At 40.0% G+C, this 19992-nt stretch overlaps 1 protein-coding gene across 1 annotated transcript in view; it reads left to right on the top strand.

Annotated features, from left to right (window-relative positions):
* gpr4 (G protein-coupled receptor 4) overlaps positions 1 to 19662 on the top strand; it is a 45888-nt gene extending 26226 nt beyond the window's left edge. The window contains exon 2 of the mRNA XM_028824779.2: positions 17901 to 19662. Coding sequence (XP_028680612.1) covers positions 18199 to 19284 — 1086 coding nt within the window. The 5' untranslated portion in view covers positions 17901 to 18198 and the 3' untranslated portion in view covers positions 19285 to 19662. The remainder of the gene's footprint in view (positions 1 to 17900) is intronic.
* The last annotated feature ends 330 nt before the right edge of the window (positions 19663 to 19992 follow it).

Below are 19992 nucleotides of genomic sequence, written 5' to 3'. Positions count from 1 at the left end.
GCAGCCATACCACCTGTGCTTCAGAACAGGTCATCCACCTGAAGCTAAGCATATTTGGGCTTGGACATTACTTGGATGGGAGACCATCCAGGAAAAGCTTGGGTTACTATGGGAAGAGGTGTTGGTGAGGCCAGCAGGGGTTGCTTACCTTGTGGTCTGTCTGTGGATCCGAATGTACCAGTGCTGTGACAAGGACACTATGCTGTAACTCGTGGCACCATCCTACAGATGAGACATAAAACCAACTCTCTTTGGTCATTAGAGATCCCAGTGCATCTGTTGGAAAAGAGTAGGGTCTATCCTGCTTCCTGGCTAAATTGCCCATCATGGCCTTGTCTATTCTGGCCCCTTAATCAGTAGTGCTTATCCCAGTATCCTGGATAAACTGCCCATCATGGCCTTGTCTATTCTGGCCCCTTAATCAGTAGTGCTTATCCCAGTATCCTGGATAAACTGCCCATCATGCCCCCGCTAATCATCCCAAGGTTCAAACTATCTCTCTCACCACTTCATCAGTTAATAGCTAATGTTTAGTGAATGTACTGCTGCAGTAATGGCTGCCATCGCATCATCCAGGTTGATGCTACACATTAGTGGTGGTTGAAGTGGTTCCCCTCTGTCTATGTAAAGCTGTTTGGGTAGCGAGAAAAGCACTATATAAATGTAATTAATTATTATTCTAATTATTGCCTAGCAGGGTTTGAACAGATCAAGAAAATCTTCACTCAAATGTGTTACAGTAATCCCTCCTCCATCGCGGGGGTTGCGTTCCAGAGCCACCCGCGGAATAAGAAAATCCGCTTAGTAGAAACCATATGTTTATATGGTTATTTTTATATATTTTAAGCCCTTATAAACTCTCCCACACTATTATAAACATTTCACGCACAATTATACAGCATAAACCCTTTGTATTCTCTTAGATATTAGGTAAGATTCGTTGAAATTATGTATGTAAACACAGTTTACATACAGTAAAACCTAAATATTATTTTAAAGATATCAAGCGTCTTCGATACCACATATGTTACAGCCATTACGACAGACAAGCCACCAGCAATAAATACGTACAATGCAAGAAAAATTGTATACAGTAAAATGTGTGTACAGTGACACTAAACTATGTACATGTAATAAGTACTGTACATAAATAATTAATTATGGTTACTCACCAACAATGACACGACGACTTGTCCGATAACGATGAGTTTAATTTTACTGCACAACAAAGGATAGCGTTACAGCTCTTCTAAAGGAGCCTCTTCAGGCGACTGTTTAGCACCGCCGTTGTTCTTCTTCCATCACTCTTCAATCCAAATCCCTAAAGCAGATTCCATCCAGACTACTGCCTTATGACATCCACTTGCAACTCGTTTTGCGCCCTGTAGATCTTATATGCTTTTCCTCCTTTTTAAATAAAAAGAATCGTGGACTCATTGATGCTGTAATGGTGTTCTGCAGGGATGTAGCTGTTTCCATCCTTCAACATATCCAAAACTTTTACCTTTTCTGCAATCATTTGCATCTTCTGTTAGCGATTGTGAAGCAGTAGCAGGGGCACGTTAATGCTGAATGAGTGAGATTAGACTTCCTGGTTAATGCAGCACTCCGTCGCTGAGCCAATCAGCAGCACACAGGAACTTAACCGCGTGCTCTGATTGGGTAGCTTCTCAGCCATCCGCCAATAGCGTCCCTTGTTTGAATTCAAATGCGTCCCTTGTTTGAATTCAAATGGGCAAATCAACTGAGGAAGCACACGTACTGTAGACCGCAGACATCCGCGAAGCAGTGAAAAATCCACGATATATATTCACATATGCTTACATTTAAAATCCGCGATGGAGTGAAGTCGCGAAAGACGAAGCGTGATATAGCGAGTGATCACTGTATTACAAGGGTCTCCAACATGTTGCTCACGAGCTACCGGTAGCTCGCAACCTCTTTCCAAATAGCTTGCCAAATCGTTAATGAATCCTACATAAATTTGAAAACTTGATTAGTCAAATTAGGGGTGGGCGATCTTTCCAAAAAATCATATCACGGTCCACAATCTGAATTGCAATATATCTTTTCAATGTGGCATACACTTAAGAGAATATCCAGGCTCAAACTCATCAAGACCTAAGTAGCACTTTATTTTAAATATCAAACAAAGTTGAAATGGAAATGGAACAAAATGACAAATGATTAAGTAGTATCTGTGTATTTGTAATTGCATTGTTTTGTTTTGACAGCATTCATATTTTAATTCAATAGTGTGAGACACACTGGAAAATGCATACAGACATACAAAATGCACTTGCAGATGAACTAAATATTTTTGTGATGTTTTAATGCAAAATGTGAACTGTGGACACCAACATTTTGTAAATGTTCAGGCAAAACAAGCTTATTCAGTTTTTTTTTGGGTTGAAATAAGCTACTGTATGAGAAGAAACGTTAGAATACATGAGTAGCTCTCAGCCATTTTCATTTTGTAAAAGTAGCTCTCAGGGGAAAAAAGGTTGGAGACCCCTGTGCCATTGTAAGCTTTTAAAACCAAGAGCCCATTTGTGTTTTATAAATTTATTAGCATCAATTCGTGATTATTTATGAAGTCTTTTATAAATGTAAATAAATAAAGGTTTTTTCTGGAACCTTCGTGTGGTTGGTTCTTTTGGGAACCAAAAATAGTTCCCCTATGGCATCGCTCTGAAGAACTGCTTTGGTGCCTTTATATTTAAGAGTGAATCTTTAGCCAACCGGCATTGCAGCAGAACAGCATTCTGCAGGTAGAAAGTGGTATCTGAACATATAAATAATTTATTGTCATAGCGGGGCGGCTCACAAGGTTACATTGTCCATTCATCCATCCATCCACCCATTGTTAGGGCCTCTTCATTCTTACTCCCTGTTACAGAGAGTTGGGGTTTATCACAGCAGTGCAAGGGAGAAACCAGTGCTAGAATGGATGATGCATATCGGAAAAGATAAAATACATTTGTATTCATCTTCACCTTGCAACGGCACTTCCATATGTGCTATTTTTGCAATACTCTTCTATTTTATTGTCTGTTGTATAAAGCCTCTTGCTACAATTTGTTTGCACGTCTGAGATAAATTTAAGACACAGTCCTAGAAATATCATTCTCAAATAATACGTAAATAATTGTGATTCCAAGGGAATAAATGAGTTGTAGACTAATACAGAGCAGATGTTTCAGAGAATCTGGAATTCATGGGATCTTGAATTACTTGATTCTATTTTTGTTTAGATTTCTTGGAATTCTTCACAGTTATTTACAAAGTATGATTTTTATCATCTTGTATACATTGAGTTTCTTATCGAGTGTCAACTACTGACGTGGTCATTGGCATCTTTATTTTGATGGTTGTTGCTATGATCCAGTATCATCACTTAGTGCAAGCTACTCGACATTTGACGTCACAGACAGTTTAGCCATTAGCTAAACAAATGGGCTTGATGGACTGAATGGCCTTCTCTTATTTGTCAGATTTCTTATGTTTCATTTTTTACGGTTGCATCTTATAGAAGTGCCATGCATGCTTCAGTCAATCATCAAAACTTGATTTAAAAATAGGGTCCTTGTGAAAGAAATATTTCCTTAGCAATTCAATCTATATAATACAAGCCCAGCGTGGTGTCCGTGTCCGTGTCCGGGTCCGCGTTCCTTTTGGCTGTATAGCCGCCCCGTAGAAAAGCCCCAGTCCGTCCCCTCTCAGAATTCCTGCTTACCCCCCTCCGTTCTTTCCCCTTTGCTTTTATTTTTCCTGTTCCCGAAAATCTTTTCAAAAGAAAAGTAAAGAAATAGACAGAGCGTCACATTAACGTCTTCTCCCCTCTGCCTATTAAATAATAAATGAAATCGATTATAAATTATTAACACAAAGTAAATGAAATAAAAAAATCACGAAAGAAACAGAAACCACAACCTACCCTTACAGCGTCCACCGCGCTTCTGGCGTTAGAGCCAAAAACGTGGTGTATGCAGGTTATAAGGTGTGACGCTAATTAACGCCCGTACTACAACAGATTATGTTGTTGATATACTATTAACTATTTACAGGGATCAACTCTTTTGGGGAAGTTCATAACAAAAAAAAATAAAATTATAAATAACATTTACACTTTGCTACATGTGCACTTGAGTATTTCGAGCCCCGCGTCTGAGTCGGATGGTTCCCCTGGTCACCAATTCGTGTGTTTCAAGCCGCGATTTTCTATTTTCTCCCTTCCAGCCCACTATGCCTTTCCGTCTTCAGCTACCCATGTGCACTTGTACGGAGGAGACCTTATCGAACAATGCCAAAACGAAAGGCAACTGAACCTGCTCCTGCGAGAGAGGACACATTACAGCGTGATCACGAAGCAAAGAGGCAAAGGCGTGCCAGTCGCTCGCAAGAAACGGACACTCAGCATTCACACAGATTAGCTCAACGACGCGTCTCTGCCGCACAACGAAAGGCAACTGAAACCCCTACAGAGAGAGAAGACAGATTACGCCGTGATCACGAAAGAAAGAGGCAAAAGCGTGCCAATGAGACACCCGACGAGAGGTCTTTACGATTGCAAAACAACCGTAATAGACAAACTCCTACAGAGAGAGAGGACACATTACGCCGTGATCGCGAAAGAAAGAGGCAAAAGCGTGCCAATGAGACACCCGACAACAGGTCCTTACGATTGCAAAACAACCGTAATATACAGAAACGTATGGTCTCCCAAGAAACTCCGAGTGAACGCTCTCACCGTTCTCGCTCGCAACAAACTAACACTCACCACTCACAGACATTACCGCAACGACGCGTCTCCACTCCTCTTCCTTACAACCATTTACACAATGTATACGATTCTGATTAGTCTGCGTCCCACACTTCGTGAATCATGGGTTTTGTTTTGAAATTTTGTTTCCCATGCAAAAATCAAATGCGGTGCGATGAAGGACCCAGTTCACGACTGCCAGGCGCGTTTAAACAGGGAGTCCTTCAACTGTGGTCATCCAACGCGCAGCGTAGCGCGCGCCAAGTCGCTAGTTTAAGAATAATATCCATTTTTGATCTTTAAAAGTAATTCCTAGTTTTGGTTAGGTTCTTCATTGAAAATGCTGTTTTTTGTTAATCCTGCCTGCTGAGTCTTGTCCCCACCATTTACTACCATGCTCGTCTGTTCCCTTAATGAAAAAAATCTTAATTTCTCCTAAAAAAATAATTTAATTTTAAAGAATGATATAAATGGTTACAACACAAGTACCATGCAGAAATGTGTCAGCTCGATCTGCACCATGTTACAAATGATTAGCTGGCTTTTGTTGTTTTTTTCTCCAAAATATGTTGGTCGTTATGGGAGGAAACACAATCACCTACTTTTTTTATAATAATTGAATTAAAATCATCAGTTATTTATAAGTAAGTTAAAAAAAGGTGGTCTGGTAACTAAATATACTCAATTCTCATTGTCTCTGAGAATTACATTCCCGAAAACCATTGCAGAAATGGAAACCATGGCTACTGAAGCGTTGATGCTCCAGGAAAAATGGTGCTAGATTCCAGCAGACCTTATTCACAATACACTTTTGTGTGCCGAAAATCTCCTAAACTCATCACAACGCCTCTCATCTTTGGTCTCATCCCCAAGCAGGTTAGATCAGGACTAGCAGGGGAAGACAGGGTTAGGCGGGCAGGCCGGCCCTCTGCTCTCGCACCCCCAAGGCTCAGTAATGATCCTTCTGCAAGTCCACCTATGAAAACCTTGTAATGACTTTTACTTCCTCTAATATATTCCTGTTTGATATACTGTATTTTTATGCACAGTTATTGGGGTTATTGTGTGTTGGGAAGGAAAAAAGATTGTTGCTTTTTTCATCTTGATTTCTTTCTTTTTTAAACGTGTAATGTATTTTTTTTGTAGCTTTTCTAAAATTGCCCTTTAACTGTCCTTTTTATATATACTGTACATTTTCATTTGACTGTTTGTAGTTGATTATATCGAAAGGGGGGCATACGGTGGGGCACCTTGTGGGGTAACATTGGCCTGTCCTTATGTTAGAGCCTTACAGTTCAGGATGGTGAGTGGCAATGATCAGCCCGCTCTCAGCATTTCAGTTCCAATTGGTTACAACATCACAGATCCAGTGTGCTGGGTTTGAGACCCACCTGGCTGCTGTCTGCCTTGTTTTCTTTTTGTCTACATATCTTTTTTTTTTCTTTAAGCGTTCTGGTTTTCATTCCATATCCCCAAAGATGGACATTTTAGGTTAACTGATGATTCTAAATTGGCCCCTGTGTGAGTGTGGGTGTGTGTAAGTGGGCTCTGTGATGGACTGATTACTGCCTTACGCACAGTTCTGGCCCCCTGCAATACTGAATTGGATTAATTATTGGGCTTGAGAATGTTATGTTAACTTCAATTACACTTTATTTACACTAATACCAATATCATTTATCTGATAAAAGCATTATTCTACACAAATTAATATATGTAATGTTTTAATTCACAGCAAAGAAACATGCTGTGTTCTTTTGATAATAGTCTTCTTTTACATGCTGAGAGACTGACATACTGAAAAGGCTTCATGTATCGCAAATGCATACAACTGTAATGCTCTGCTGCTTTTAAAATGACTAGAAACAGAACCGAGTTCATCAGACAGACACAAAAAAGTCACTGAGCTAATAAAATGTTTAAATGAAAAACACAGAAACAGAAATTGGCATAGCCAGCAAGGTGCTTAACTGATTAATCTGGTGCTTATGGGGTCTGTCATTTGCTTTATCTAATTAAAGCAGTAACAGTGAAATGGGGCAGAAGAATGAAGACAAAGCAACACAGTTACACTAGGGTACCATATACTGGCATGCATGGCCCCTTACTTAATTAAAGCTGCTAGGCAATGTCTCGACTAAAATATATATGTTGTGTGTATTACAGCAATTGTTAATTATGTCTGAATTAATTGGTAACCTAGAAGCTGCTTTAATTTAGGCAATCTGAGCAACATAATGAGCCTGGGCTATGTAACAATAAATTAAGAATGATTGAATTTAATATACCAGGTCAATAAGAAAACACTCAAATATCAGTACAGTAATCCCTCCTCCATCGCGGGGGTTGCGTTCCAGAGCCACCCGCGAAATAAGAAAATCCGCGAAGTAGAAACCATATGTTTATATGGTTATTTTTATATTGTCATGCTTGGGTCACAGATTTGCGCAGAAACACAGGAGGTTGTAGAGAGACAGGAACGTTATTCAAACACTGCAAACAAACATTTGTCTCTTTTTCAAAAGTTTAAACTGTGCTCCATGACAAGACAGAGATCACAGTTCCGTCTCACAATTAAAAGAATGCAAACATATTTTCCTCTTCAAAGGAGTGTGCGTCAGGAGCAGAGTCTGTCAGAAAGACAGAGGAAAGCAAACAAATCAATAGGGCTGTTTGCTTTTAAGTATGCGAAGCACCGCGGCACAAAGCTGTTGAAGGCGGCAGCTCACACCCCCTCCGTCAGGAGCAGAGAAAGAGAGAGAGAGAGAGAGACAGAGTTTGTTTTTCAAGCAAAAATCAATACGTGCCCTTCGAGCTTTTAAGTATGCGAGCACCGTGCATGTTGTTTCAGGAAGCAGCTGCACAGAAGGTAGCAACGTGAAGATAATCTTTCAGCATTTTTAGACGAGCGTCCGTATCGTCTAGGTGTGCGAACAGCCCCCCTGCTCAATCCCCCTACGTCAGGATCAGAGAAAGTCCGCGCAAGAGAAAGAGAAAAGTAAGTTGGGTAGCTTCTCAGCCATCTGCCAATAGCGTCCCTTGTATGAAATCAACTGGGCAAACCAACTGAGGAAGCATGTACCAGAAATTAAAAGACCCATTGTCCGCAGAAACCCGTGAAGCAGCGAAAAATCCGCGATATATATTTAAATATGCTTACATATAAAATCCGCGATGGAGTGAAGCCGCGAAAGGCGAAGCGCGATATAGCGAGGGATTACTGTACATTTGAGCACAAAACTTTGATTTTTATATTTTAACTTCATAAAAACTTGTTTTTACCTTCATCGATACCAAGTAATGTTAGTGTCACAATGATACAATGATAGGAGGCTCTGCTCAAGCTTTATAACTCACTGGTGAGGCCTCATCTGCAGTACTGTGTGCAGTTTGGTCTCCAGTCTACAACAAGGACATAGCAGCGCAAGAAAAGGTCCAGAGAAGAGCGACTAGGCTGATTCAGGGGATACAGGGGATGAATTATGAGGAAAGATTAAAAGGCATGAGCCTTTACAGTTTAAGCAAAAGAAGATTAAGAGGTGACATGAAAAAAGTTTGTTTAAAAATGCTTAAAATTATGAAAGGAAAGTTTTTGTCTAGATTATTCTAATGTTCTAATGATACATATATGGTAGTCTTGAAGAGCCAGGTGTAAAATCTGGCGACAGCTATGAGTGAATTTTGTTTAAATGTGGGTGGGAACAATTAGAGGGCTCATCGAGTGACACATTTTTGGCTCATGGCTCATGAATGCAGCACTCAAAGTTGGGGCAGTGATTTTGAACTGCAAAAAGCAATGGTGTTGTTGTTAACCTTGTCTGACAGAAAGCAAGCTCCTGATTACAATAAACAGTCTGCAGCTAAAACGTCCCCAAAAGACCCCTATTAAACATATAAATGTGTGTTGCGTGTGCAGAAGAGGGCATTGTATGTGTTACAAGTACACATAACCTTTAAAAAGGACGGAAGATTAGGTAAAATCAGATGATACATTGACATTCAAAGACATCAATGGATTAGTGGTAAAAATGAACAATATGTCATCACAATTGTTCACAGCAACGACGATAGTATTCAGTGTAAAGTTGAAAGAACTGGCATCTACATTTGTGAAAATACAAGTTGTAAAATTTGCATTTGAAATAAAAGGTGTGTCCACACAAAGGAGATAAACAGGACAACCATTAAGAGAATTGATAAATAGCCATAGGAGATGCACTCAAAACAACCAAATCATCGAATATGCCTACCCACAATGTACGGACAATGCTGCACAACATTCACCTTATGCCAGCATGTCTAAACGAACAACTAATGTAAATTAACATTACTGTCTAATAGGAAATGCAAGAATGACATGTCAGAATAGAGCTACAGCGTTTTAACATGTAGTATATCCACAGGCCACAAGGCTTATCTAATCTCTATTTGTTGTTAATATGCCATATAATGATGCAATAGTCAGAATGACAGAATGATATCATAGTAGACAGAAGTTTCTCAGACACATGGGGCCAAGTACCTGCACTGGGCTATATGTGTATGTCTGTCTCTTCTGTTGTTGCACTCATTGATGGACAATTTTCCCTGGACATTGGGGTACACCCTGCTCTTTATGAAGGAGGCTCAGGGATCTTTTATGACCACAGAGTGTCAGGACCTCAGTTTCACTTATCATCCGAAGGACAGCACCATGTTTACAGCACAGTGTCCCTGGTGACTGCACTGGGGCATTGGGTTCCGCATTCAGAGCACAGGGTAAGTTCCCCCTGCTGGCCTCACCAACACCTCTTTGAGCAACAACTCATGCTTTTCCTAGATGGTCTCCCATCCAAGTACTGGCTGTGCACAAACAGGCTTAGCTTCAGGTGGATGAACTCTTCTGAAGTACATGTGGTTTGGCTACTAAGGTTTCCCAGCCTGAGTGTTGTGCACTAAAACCTTTACACATTCACCACAGAACTGTTTTCCTTTCTTATTAACGACAAAAGAAAATAGCAAACATATACATAACATTAATTTTATTATTTAAATGGAATTAAAAAAATCTCTGTAAGAGCTTTTTGAAGATAGATGATGCTCATTTCAACCTCACTACACCAAGATGGAGTTTCACACTAATCTAGTTATAGTGTCCAATATGAGAATTGTTTGTCCCTCTGTCTACATATTTATACAGCTGCTGAAGAAAATGAATATTTGAAACACATGAATTATTTTAATTGTACTTGTTATTTTTCGTCCACTCATTCCTGTCTTCAGTGCTTAAAACAGTGTCCCACCATAGATGCCTAGGTCTGTTTTTTCTTGGTGATATTCACAGTATTCCCCAACTCCAGTCCATGAAGTAGTTTTCTTCTGTTAAAAAAACAAAGAAATTGAAAATATGAAAAATGAATGCACATATTATCTTTAAAATCTTGAAGGCCTGACTTCACCCTCAATCAAGATAAAAGAGCATTTTGAATGGCCAGGTTATATTTAGCTTTGCAGTTGATACCTAATACCTTGAACAACTGAAAAAAATGTCCTATTTTAAGCAATTTCATTACTTTCCCATTTAGAAGTGTCAAGGTTTTCCTCATACTGTTATCTCTGTCTGGTGGAAAGAATCTGGTTCTATTTGGAATTTTGTTTTGTTTTTCAATGACTGATTGCTAACTGGTCATTTCCTACTTAAAAAGCAGCCTGCTCAGAGGACACATTAGGTTTTTCTGATTTAGTCTTCTCCGTAGTAAATCTGTAGGAACACCTACTGTCTAACCCTTATTTGTTTGAAATAAATTCTTTCTTATTGCTCACTCTAATTGTCTTCTTTATTAAAATCAAGATAATTACATTATAGGGTAAAACATAATGACAAGGTTAGATTAAAAAAAAATTCTTATATCCAAAATCAGTGAAGCGTTCAAGCTTATGTACATGTGTTCAAAAGGTGAATGATATTCTTTTTTTTTTCTAGAAAAGGAAGAATCCAAAGTATTTTGTTAAAAGTCTATTTTTCACAGCAACATACATAACACATCAAAACAGAATCATACAGTGTTAGGTATACAAAAGTATATATTATACAAGTATTTGTAATCAAATTAAATATAAACCAAAGCTATTTGCCACTGCCAGGGCACTAACGTTTTATCTAGTTTGTTACAGAAAAACAAGATACCATCAGAGTCCAGAGCCACAATCACAACATTATAACAGGCACCTTCCGAGCAATAGCAAGTTAACATTTCTAAATCTGTTTTCTTTTTTATCTGCACAGATACCAGCAGAAACATTTTCTTTTATCAGGGAGCAGCATAAACAGTCTATGTTCAGTAGCAACTCTTTGAGGGCTAATATTTTTTCCAAAAATACTCAGTTTTCTGAAAGCGCACAAAGCAATGATTTCACACATAAATCAACATAAAACGTCTGCTGCTGCCTGTTGTGCCTGCTGTCAGCACCTGTTTGCAGTTTTCGGCAGCAGCGGCTGTGCAGGGGGCAGCTCTACGGACAGCAAGAATGCACAGTAGGCTGGCTGCCTTTGTGAGACAGGTGCACAGGGGTGGCAGTTTCAGTGAGACGCAATAAGGTTTGTACCTCCTGTCATCGTAAGCGTCTGTCCTCCCAGGCAAATGTTGCCATAGGTGCATCAGCTACATGAATGTGTTCACACCACGATCGGCTGTTGCCGGTACCTCACTTTCGTTTTCGATCCACATCTCCAGATCACTTGCATCAAAATCGAAGTCCGACAAATCAGTCTGATTCAGCAATAATACGAAAAAAGTCCACGGATCCACAGATTATTTTGCTCTGAGCATTCACTTTGGTATATCTCCACATGCCATTTTAGAGGCTGTTTGCTCTTCACTATTCATGCATGCGTAGGGAATCGAGGTCAAATCAACAAAGCTAACTTTCCTTCTAGCAAAAGCGTATCGAAAAGCGCTGTAATAAGAAGATCACTGATCTCTGTTGATCTTTAGTGAGACTGAGGCTTTGATGATAATAATAATAATAAAAACATTAACGCATGATAAAATAATTGTCGGCGTTAATGCGTTAATGCAATAATAACGCGTTAACTTGCTGTTTTGTCTTGGTAGAGTAATAGCATATTGCTCTACTTTCCCCTATTGTATTATTAATTTGTAGCCTTAGAATGCCTAATCTCACAGACTTTCCACTGTTTATAAGGTATTATTGTATATAACTTATCCCCACCTTCCCTTCTATATCTATAACCTCAGGCAATTAGATGTAGTAAAAAGACAAGCAGAAGTTAAGTTACATATAAAATAATGACTGAGTGCCTGTGCACCAATTGGGAAAAAAAACAACCGTATATAACTGATAGTATCTCTTAATATGTTGTTAGTTGCCTTGTTTTTGTCCAAAGTAATAATAGAATGGAGGGTAGATCATTTATTGTTAGTTGAAGGAATTACTGTAGTCTAAATGAATACCCTTCCAAAGGTAAGCATTTCTTATCCCTTCACCACCTAATAACTGATTTGTGGCGAGTGTACTAGAACAAAGTGCCTGCCATCCAATTTTCCAGGTGGCTGCTACATATTGGTGGTGGTTGATTTGGCTTTCCCCTCTCTATGTAAAGTGATTTGAGTGTCTTGAAAACCCCTTATAAATGCAATGCCTTCTTCTACTTCTTTAAGAAGATACAAAACACATGTCACCGTGGTACCACCTAACTTTCAGTTTTTTTGCTGGCCTGCAAAATGTCATATAATAAAATTTTGAAAAAATTGGCAGAGATCCACAAATCAACACTGGCTTGCTGTGCCGTGCTCAACTCTGATTATCATCAATTTACCAGTAACCCAGTGTTTCATGTTTCATCAATTACTAAAAATATGGAACCAATCTAGGACATTTTAAGGCACAGAAGCTCTTATCTGGCGCTCTTATTCATTACAATCAACCTTTTTAGCCTTCTTTAACTTACTCAATATTTAACCTATTAAAAATGCTGAGGAATAAGACACTTTGAGATCTCTACACTGATAATGTATTTGCTTCTTTTGAACAAAAGCACTCCAAATTTTGCCTTAAATCCACATACTTTTTTACTTACAAATTAGAAACTTCGTTAAAAGCAATCCACCCAACTTCCCATACCTCCCACCCGTTATCTGTCTCTGATTTGATCCTAGATAGTCTCAATGAAGATTCAGTCAGCATCTTTACAATATATAAAACTATTGCAACTCTTTAATGATCATAGTGAAGTGTGGTGTCGTGTTTAAGGCTCTGCACTTCAAACCCTGACGTTGTGTGTTCAAATCCCACTACTGACACTGTATGACCTGGAGCTGGCCTGCCTGTCTGTGCTCCAATTGGAAAAGCAAAAGATACTGTACATAACCATTTTTGTCATAAACTTATAAGTTGCCTTGGATAAAGGCATCAGCCAAATAAATAAATGTAGATGATGGAAAAAGGGATATTTTAATTAAAGTCAATGAAACTCTGCCATTCATAGAATACAATCTAGTTCAACAAGTGCCAAGTTTGCCATAATTCAACTAAACGTTTTCCTAATTATGTGTACCTTTAAATATTTAAAAATTTATTCAAGGTAAGATCCAACCTGTGACCATTGTCATCTAGTGTCAGCATCGATAGAAATAACATGCAATAACTTCATTTTCAGGAAAAATATTTGCATATTTCTGAATAGGTTTGGATTTATAATCACTCCTAATGCATCAACAGTGATATTCGCTGAACTTCCAGGTGGGATTTAAGCGTGTAATGAAAAAGTGGTTGTAATATCGTATACTACACCATCAGCGCATTGACATCTTTTTCTCAACTGGAAAACCCTAATCCACCTTCTGTAACTAACTGTAACTGATGTTCTACATTTTATTACCAAAGAAAAACATCCAATTCTCTTTAGGAGGATCTGTTCAAATTTTTTTTCAAAAATGTGTTAAGAATTCATCAGTATAATTTTAAAATAAGCACACTGGGCATGTGATTAGCTCTTTTACACTATTGACTGTTCTATTGCATATGAACAGCTATGTTAGAAGGGGCCCTCTATTTGAATTGCGCTCTGCACATTTTTGGGTGAGAGCTGAGTGTTGATTTTTCCATTTTTCTTTGAACAGATTATGAAGCATATTATATCTGTTGTGTTATTATTATTTGTTTGATTGTGTTGTGTGCGAATGTAATGTTTTGTTCTTTCTCTTGGTACCACAAAGAAGCATTCTTCATTCTCTCCTCACCTTCCTAATTCTCTAGGCTTTCTTTCTCACTTCCAGTATGCCGTTACCCCAATCTTCTTTCTTAACTGAGCTTCAACAACCCCATAAGAGGTATCATCTTGTATACTCAATCATATTCACTTCAGAGGTCAGAATGAGTTTCTAAAGTCTCAAAATCATGAGGTTGTAGTCCCTTGTGGTGGTCTTTAGACTATTATACCTTTGGGCTGCAACCTACCCTTCAGATGGCTTAGGGAAATTTGTAGGCTGTCTGATCTCAGTATTTAACATTATGGTCCTTCTTGTCCCAGGCAGGAAAACATGGGTACCCTTGTTTAGCTCCTGACAAGTTTTAGCCTCTCTTCTAAGGTCTTTCTCTGTCTCTGATGCCTTTGAACCCACTAGTTCCTGGGCACAATTTGCAGTGTCAGGACATACTGCCCCTTTGTAGCTCTCTGTGCAGCGACATTGGCATTATTAGAACATTAGAACAAACTAGATGAGAACAGGCCATTCAGCCCAACAAAGCTCTTATACACTTAATTCTTCTAAAATAACATCAAGTCAAGTTTTGAAAGTTCCTAAAGTCTTGCTGTCTACAACACTACTTGGTAGCTTATCCCATGTGTCTATGGTTCTATGTAAAGAAAAGCTGCCAATATTTGTGTGAAATTTAACCTCAACAAGTTTCCAACTGTGTCCCTGTGTTCTTGATGAAGTTCTTGTACAGTCACAGTCTCGATCCACTGTACTAATACCCTTAATTATTTTAAATTCTTCAGTCATATCTCCTCTTTATCTTTTGCTTAAACTGTATAGGCTCAGCTCTTTTAATCTTTCTTCATAATTCATCCCCTGTAGCCCTGGAATGAGCCTATTCATTCTTCTCTGGGGTTTTTCTGGTGCTGCTGTGTCTTTTTTGTAGCCTGGAAACCAAGACTGCCCCCAGTACTCCAGATGAGGCCTCACTAGTGTGTTACAAAGCTCGAGCATAACCTCTATGGGTTTGTACTCTACACATCAGGGCGCTACATGACCTAACATCCTGTTAACCTTCTTAATGGTTTCTGAACACTCTCTGGCAGTTGATAGTGTAGAGTCCATTACGACTCCTAAATCCTTCTTATAAAGTGTACTTTTGATTTTCAGACCTCCCATTATGTATTCAAACCAAACATTTTTACTTCCTACGTGTAATACTTTACATTTTCTGACATTAAACTTCCTCTGGCACAAGTCTGCCCAAGGCCTGTATGCTGCCCAAGCCTTTCTGTAATGATTCAGTGTATTCTAGATAATCTGCCAATATCTTGGTATCATCTGCAAACTTAAGCAGCTTGTTACTTATATTCCTATCTAAATCATTTTTATATCTTAAAAATGATAGCAGCCCTAGCACTGACCCCTGTGGAGCACCACTCTTAACATCAGCCAATTCTGAGGAGGTTCCTCGCACCATCACCCTCTGCTTCCTGTGTCTGAGCCAATTCTGCACCCATCTACAAACAACACCCTGAACTCCCATTTCTTTTAGTTTGATGCCATACCACTCATGTGGCAGGCACCTTATCAAATGCTTTCTGAAAGTCCAGATAAATAATATTGTATGCTCCAATTTGATCGAATCCTTCTGTTGCTTCCTCATAGAATTCCAGCATGTTAGTAAAACATGACCCCCTTCGTCTGAACCCATACTGACTGTTCCTAATAACTACTGTTCTTGCCAGGTGTTTCTGAATCTTATCCTTAAAAATTCCTTCTATTAAATTTCCTGTGATGCACATTAAGCTTACTGGCCTATAGTTGCTTAGATCTCTCCCGGTTATTCTTTTTATATAATGAGGTAGTATTTGCCATTTTCCAGTCCTTCCAAATTTCCCCAATGCTCAGTGACTTCCTAAAACTATGCCTCAAGGGTTTATATGTGCACTCGCTAACCTCTTTGAGAATTCGAAGATAAATATTATCTGGCCCTGGTAATTTGTTTGGGTTACTGACAAGATATCAGCATGCATATCTCTGTCTCTCTGTTTTTGTTGATTGTTGGTGTTTTGTCTTGGAAGAGTAATATTTTACTCTACTTTCCCCTTTTGTATTATTAATGTGTAGCCTTTGTCAGAATGCCTCAAATCTCACAGACTTACCACTGTTTATAAGGTATTGTACCATATAACTTCTCCCCACCTTCCCTTCTACATCTATAACCTCAGGCAATTAGGTGTAGTAAAAGACAAGCAGCAGTTAAGTTACACATAAAATAATGTATTATTGATAATATTCATAAATAATAACAATATGCAAAATACATTTGAATATTGGCAACCATACAACCTGATAAATGGTGATGTGTAGTTTCAGGTGGCACACAGACTTGTAGTTACTTAAAATGTCTCTAATTAAGGCTTCATTTTGTGGCCGCATGCCTGTCTCGATATGGCTGCCGAGCTGTGCTCTTCATTGTGTTGTCCTTTTCAGTTCATGGTGTGTGAGATGGTCTGCCATCAGTTTGGTAAGAGAGAGAGAGAGCTGAGTAAAGCAAGCAAATGTATAGGTTTTTCTGTCCAACCCCTACAGCCAATAGGGCGTCATGGTACTTAAAGGCTTCTGATACAAGCCAGTTCCAAACAGCCATACTTCAGACCAATGGGGGAATAGAACACCCTCACACCTGCCACCCCCCAAAAACATTTGTTAAGGTAAAGCTTGGCAGTTAGACAGCCTGGCTTTGTGTGGGGGTTGACAGAGAGACTTTAGCAGAGAAATACTTGCCAAACTGGTTTGACGCACTTCCCCCAAACCCTGTCATAAAATTCAAAGAGACCCATTCCTAAAAGGGGGGGTAAACATGAATGCTTCTCACTAATGTAACACTAATATTACATTGCTTTGCCTAAATTACAAATAAAGACATACAAAATATTTATCAACTTGTATGCAAAATTTCACATCACAACAGTTGATAACACCTTTCCATTTTCCCAAGGCAGTCTAGTGACATTTATGGCAGAGCAAACCCGTATATCCATCCATCCATTATCCAACCCACTATATCCTAACTACAGGGTCACGGGGGTCTGCTGGATCCAATCCCAGCCAACAAAGAGTGCAAGGCAGGAAACAAACCCCGGGCAGGGCACCAGCCCACCGCAGGGCACACACACACACACACACACAAACCAAGCAACACACTAGGGACAATTTAGGATCGCCAATGCACCTAACCTGCATGTCTTTGGAACATGGGAGGAAACTGGAGTACCTGGAGGAAACCCACGCAGACACGGGGAGAACATGCAAACTCCATGCAGGGAGGACCCAGGAAGCGAACCCGGGTCTCTGAACTGCAAGGCAGCAGTGCTACCCACTGCGCCACCGTGCTGTCCAACCCTTATATTAATAAACATAATAAATTAGACAGATAACTAGATGCTGATGTAGACTCGCTCACTCTGTGCCTCAGGTATAGTCCTGCCAACACAAAGTGTAGCAAGGTGAACTCTGTGCCCGCTCACACTTCCTTGCACAAAAATACGGCTTCATTCAAGAGGCACCCACCGGTGTATGCTCACTCACTCGCTCTCTCCCTCTCTCTTTTAATCACAAACACGCACAGAGTTAATAATTATGTGGAACCGAGTCCCTTTACTCCATCAAGTGAATAAATAAGTAATGCAGTCAATTTCCTAATGTCAATTTGCCATTGAAATGGACAAAAGTAAATTTCCTGAGAACGTGCCTTTGAGCTTTCCCTTCCTTAACAGAGATGCTTTCATTTGTTGTGTTTTCTCCTAGTAGCACTTTAAAATTTTCTGCACAACAAGAAGGACAGTTTTTGCATAGAAGATAGTCAGCATAGATGAGATGTACCTTTTTCTAGCATTGTGACTGAGATCATGTTTCTTTTTCTCTGATTCCAGGAGGGATGCATAGCAAAATGAAGCCTGCAAGTCTGGCAAAGCCACAATGAAGATAAAGACAATCTCTGGTTCCTTATGACAGCCAAGACAAAGCTCAGTTTGCCTGTGCTGAATACGGCAGCTGTCTCTGGGCAGTGGCCATTAAGGGACTATGTATTTCTTTGTGCACTGCAAAAACCTTCTAAAACTGCACCACAGAAAATTCCTGTCGCTCCTGCTGTTATGACTGTCTTTCAGATCAGTACTGCCCAAGTGGGACTGGTGTCCCGAGCTGAGAAAATATGAGAGTGAGTATACCATGTCCACCCCTGAAATGAGCTGTGAAGTAGACTCCAAGATTGACCACCTTTTCCAGCCCACATTGTATATCATTGTCATCATCTTTGGTTTGCCAGCAAACTGTCTGGCTCTGTGGGCTGCCTACTTGCAGGTGAAGCTGAAGAATGAGCTGGGAATCTATCTGATGAACCTGTCTGTCGCCGACCTTCTCTACATTGCCACTTTGCCCCTTTGGATAGGCTATTTCTTGCACCACGACAAATGGAATTATGGCAAGGAATCATGCAAATTCTTTGGGTTCATCTTCTACACCAACATCTACATCAGCATTGCTTTCTTGTGCTGCATTTCCATGGACCGCTATTTGGCAGTTGCACACCCTTTGAAGTTTGCCAAGGTTCGGCGTGTGAAGACCGCCATAATAGTGAGCCTAGTGGTGTGGACCATTGAGATTGGGGCCAATTCAGCCCCCCTGTTCCATGATGAGTTGTTTAATGACCGCTATAACCACACTTTCTGCTTTGAGAAATACCCTATGGAAAAGTGGGTGGCCTGGATGAACCTCTACCGCATCTTTGTTGGCTTCATCTTCCCATGGGTCCTTATGCTGTTTTGCTATCAGGGCATTTTGCGTGCTGTCAAAGACAACGTCTCCATTGAAAAGCAGGAGAAAGCCAAAATCAAGAGGCTGGCTCTCAGCCTCATAGTCATAGTGCTCTTCTGCTTTGCTCCGTACCATGTCATCCTTCTTTCTCGCAGTGCCGTCTACATGAGCAAGCCATTTGACTGCAGCTATGAGGAAAATATCTTCACCTCATATCATGTCTCACTGGCCCTCACCAGCCTGAACTGTGTGGCTGACCCAATCCTGTACTGTTTTGTCAATGAGGGGGCACGAAGTGATGTGACAAAAGCGCTATCCACTGTGATCCGCTTCTTTACCAAGACCCGAGCCCAGGAGACTCTTGCCAGTGGCTCCCTCACCTTGGAGACACCACTTTCTGCCAGGAAACTGAACTTCACCAAGTTTAGCACGTACAACACTGAGCTTACAATTTTAAGGAATGACAACATGCAGCTACACATGCTCAGTATTAAAAAGTAAGGAGCACGTGCATACAGGAGCTAGCACAAAAGCAGACAGAGCTGGCCAGCAGCAGAGGACCTCCCCATCTCGAGAAAGGTTGCTGCCAAGAGCTGGCCAGAGCACGGGTACTACTGCACCACCACAAGAGGCCGATTTGAGGGGAAGCTGCAGAGGAATTCGAAGGGAAGTCACTCACCCTGTGGGCTCTCAGCTGTGCTGTACTTTGAGGTGGCACCAGTACCTGGGATCTATAAACAGACTGGATTTGAAGAAGGCCGGAATTTCTCTTCCCTGTTTGTCTCTGTTAATTATGTGAAGCATTTGTACAGTAAGTTTTAATATACTGTATTTATGAAAGCACACTAGAGGAAAACTAATAAATTCTAAAGTACATAACCAGCAGAGTCATGCTTCCTTCCCAAATGTAATAGTCTTTTTAATCTCATGTCGCAGGCAAACTCTCAGTGGTCCTCTGCCTTGTTCTTCCACTTCTTACTCCTGCCCTCCACTGTTACATTGGCCTGAAAACACCTTTAGGCGCCATGCTTCCCCAATGATAGGGTCACCCAACTGGCCATCTCCCCTTTGTTTCATATTTCAGAGTGATCGGATTCACCTTGTAGATAGTGGAAAGTCATGTTTGGCTCTGATATGCTTCAGCTCCTTGACCACAACTTTGTTTAGGTCTTCAAAGCATGTTTATGCAAAAAAAATTCTAAAAACTAT

The sequence above is a fragment of the Erpetoichthys calabaricus genome, chromosome 18 (assembly GCF_900747795.2).
Source record: "Erpetoichthys calabaricus chromosome 18, fErpCal1.3, whole genome shotgun sequence".
Taxonomy (NCBI): domain Eukaryota; kingdom Metazoa; phylum Chordata; class Cladistia; order Polypteriformes; family Polypteridae; genus Erpetoichthys; species Erpetoichthys calabaricus.
The sequence above is the reverse complement of the archived record's forward strand: the minus strand, read 5'-3'. Positions and strand labels throughout refer to the sequence as shown.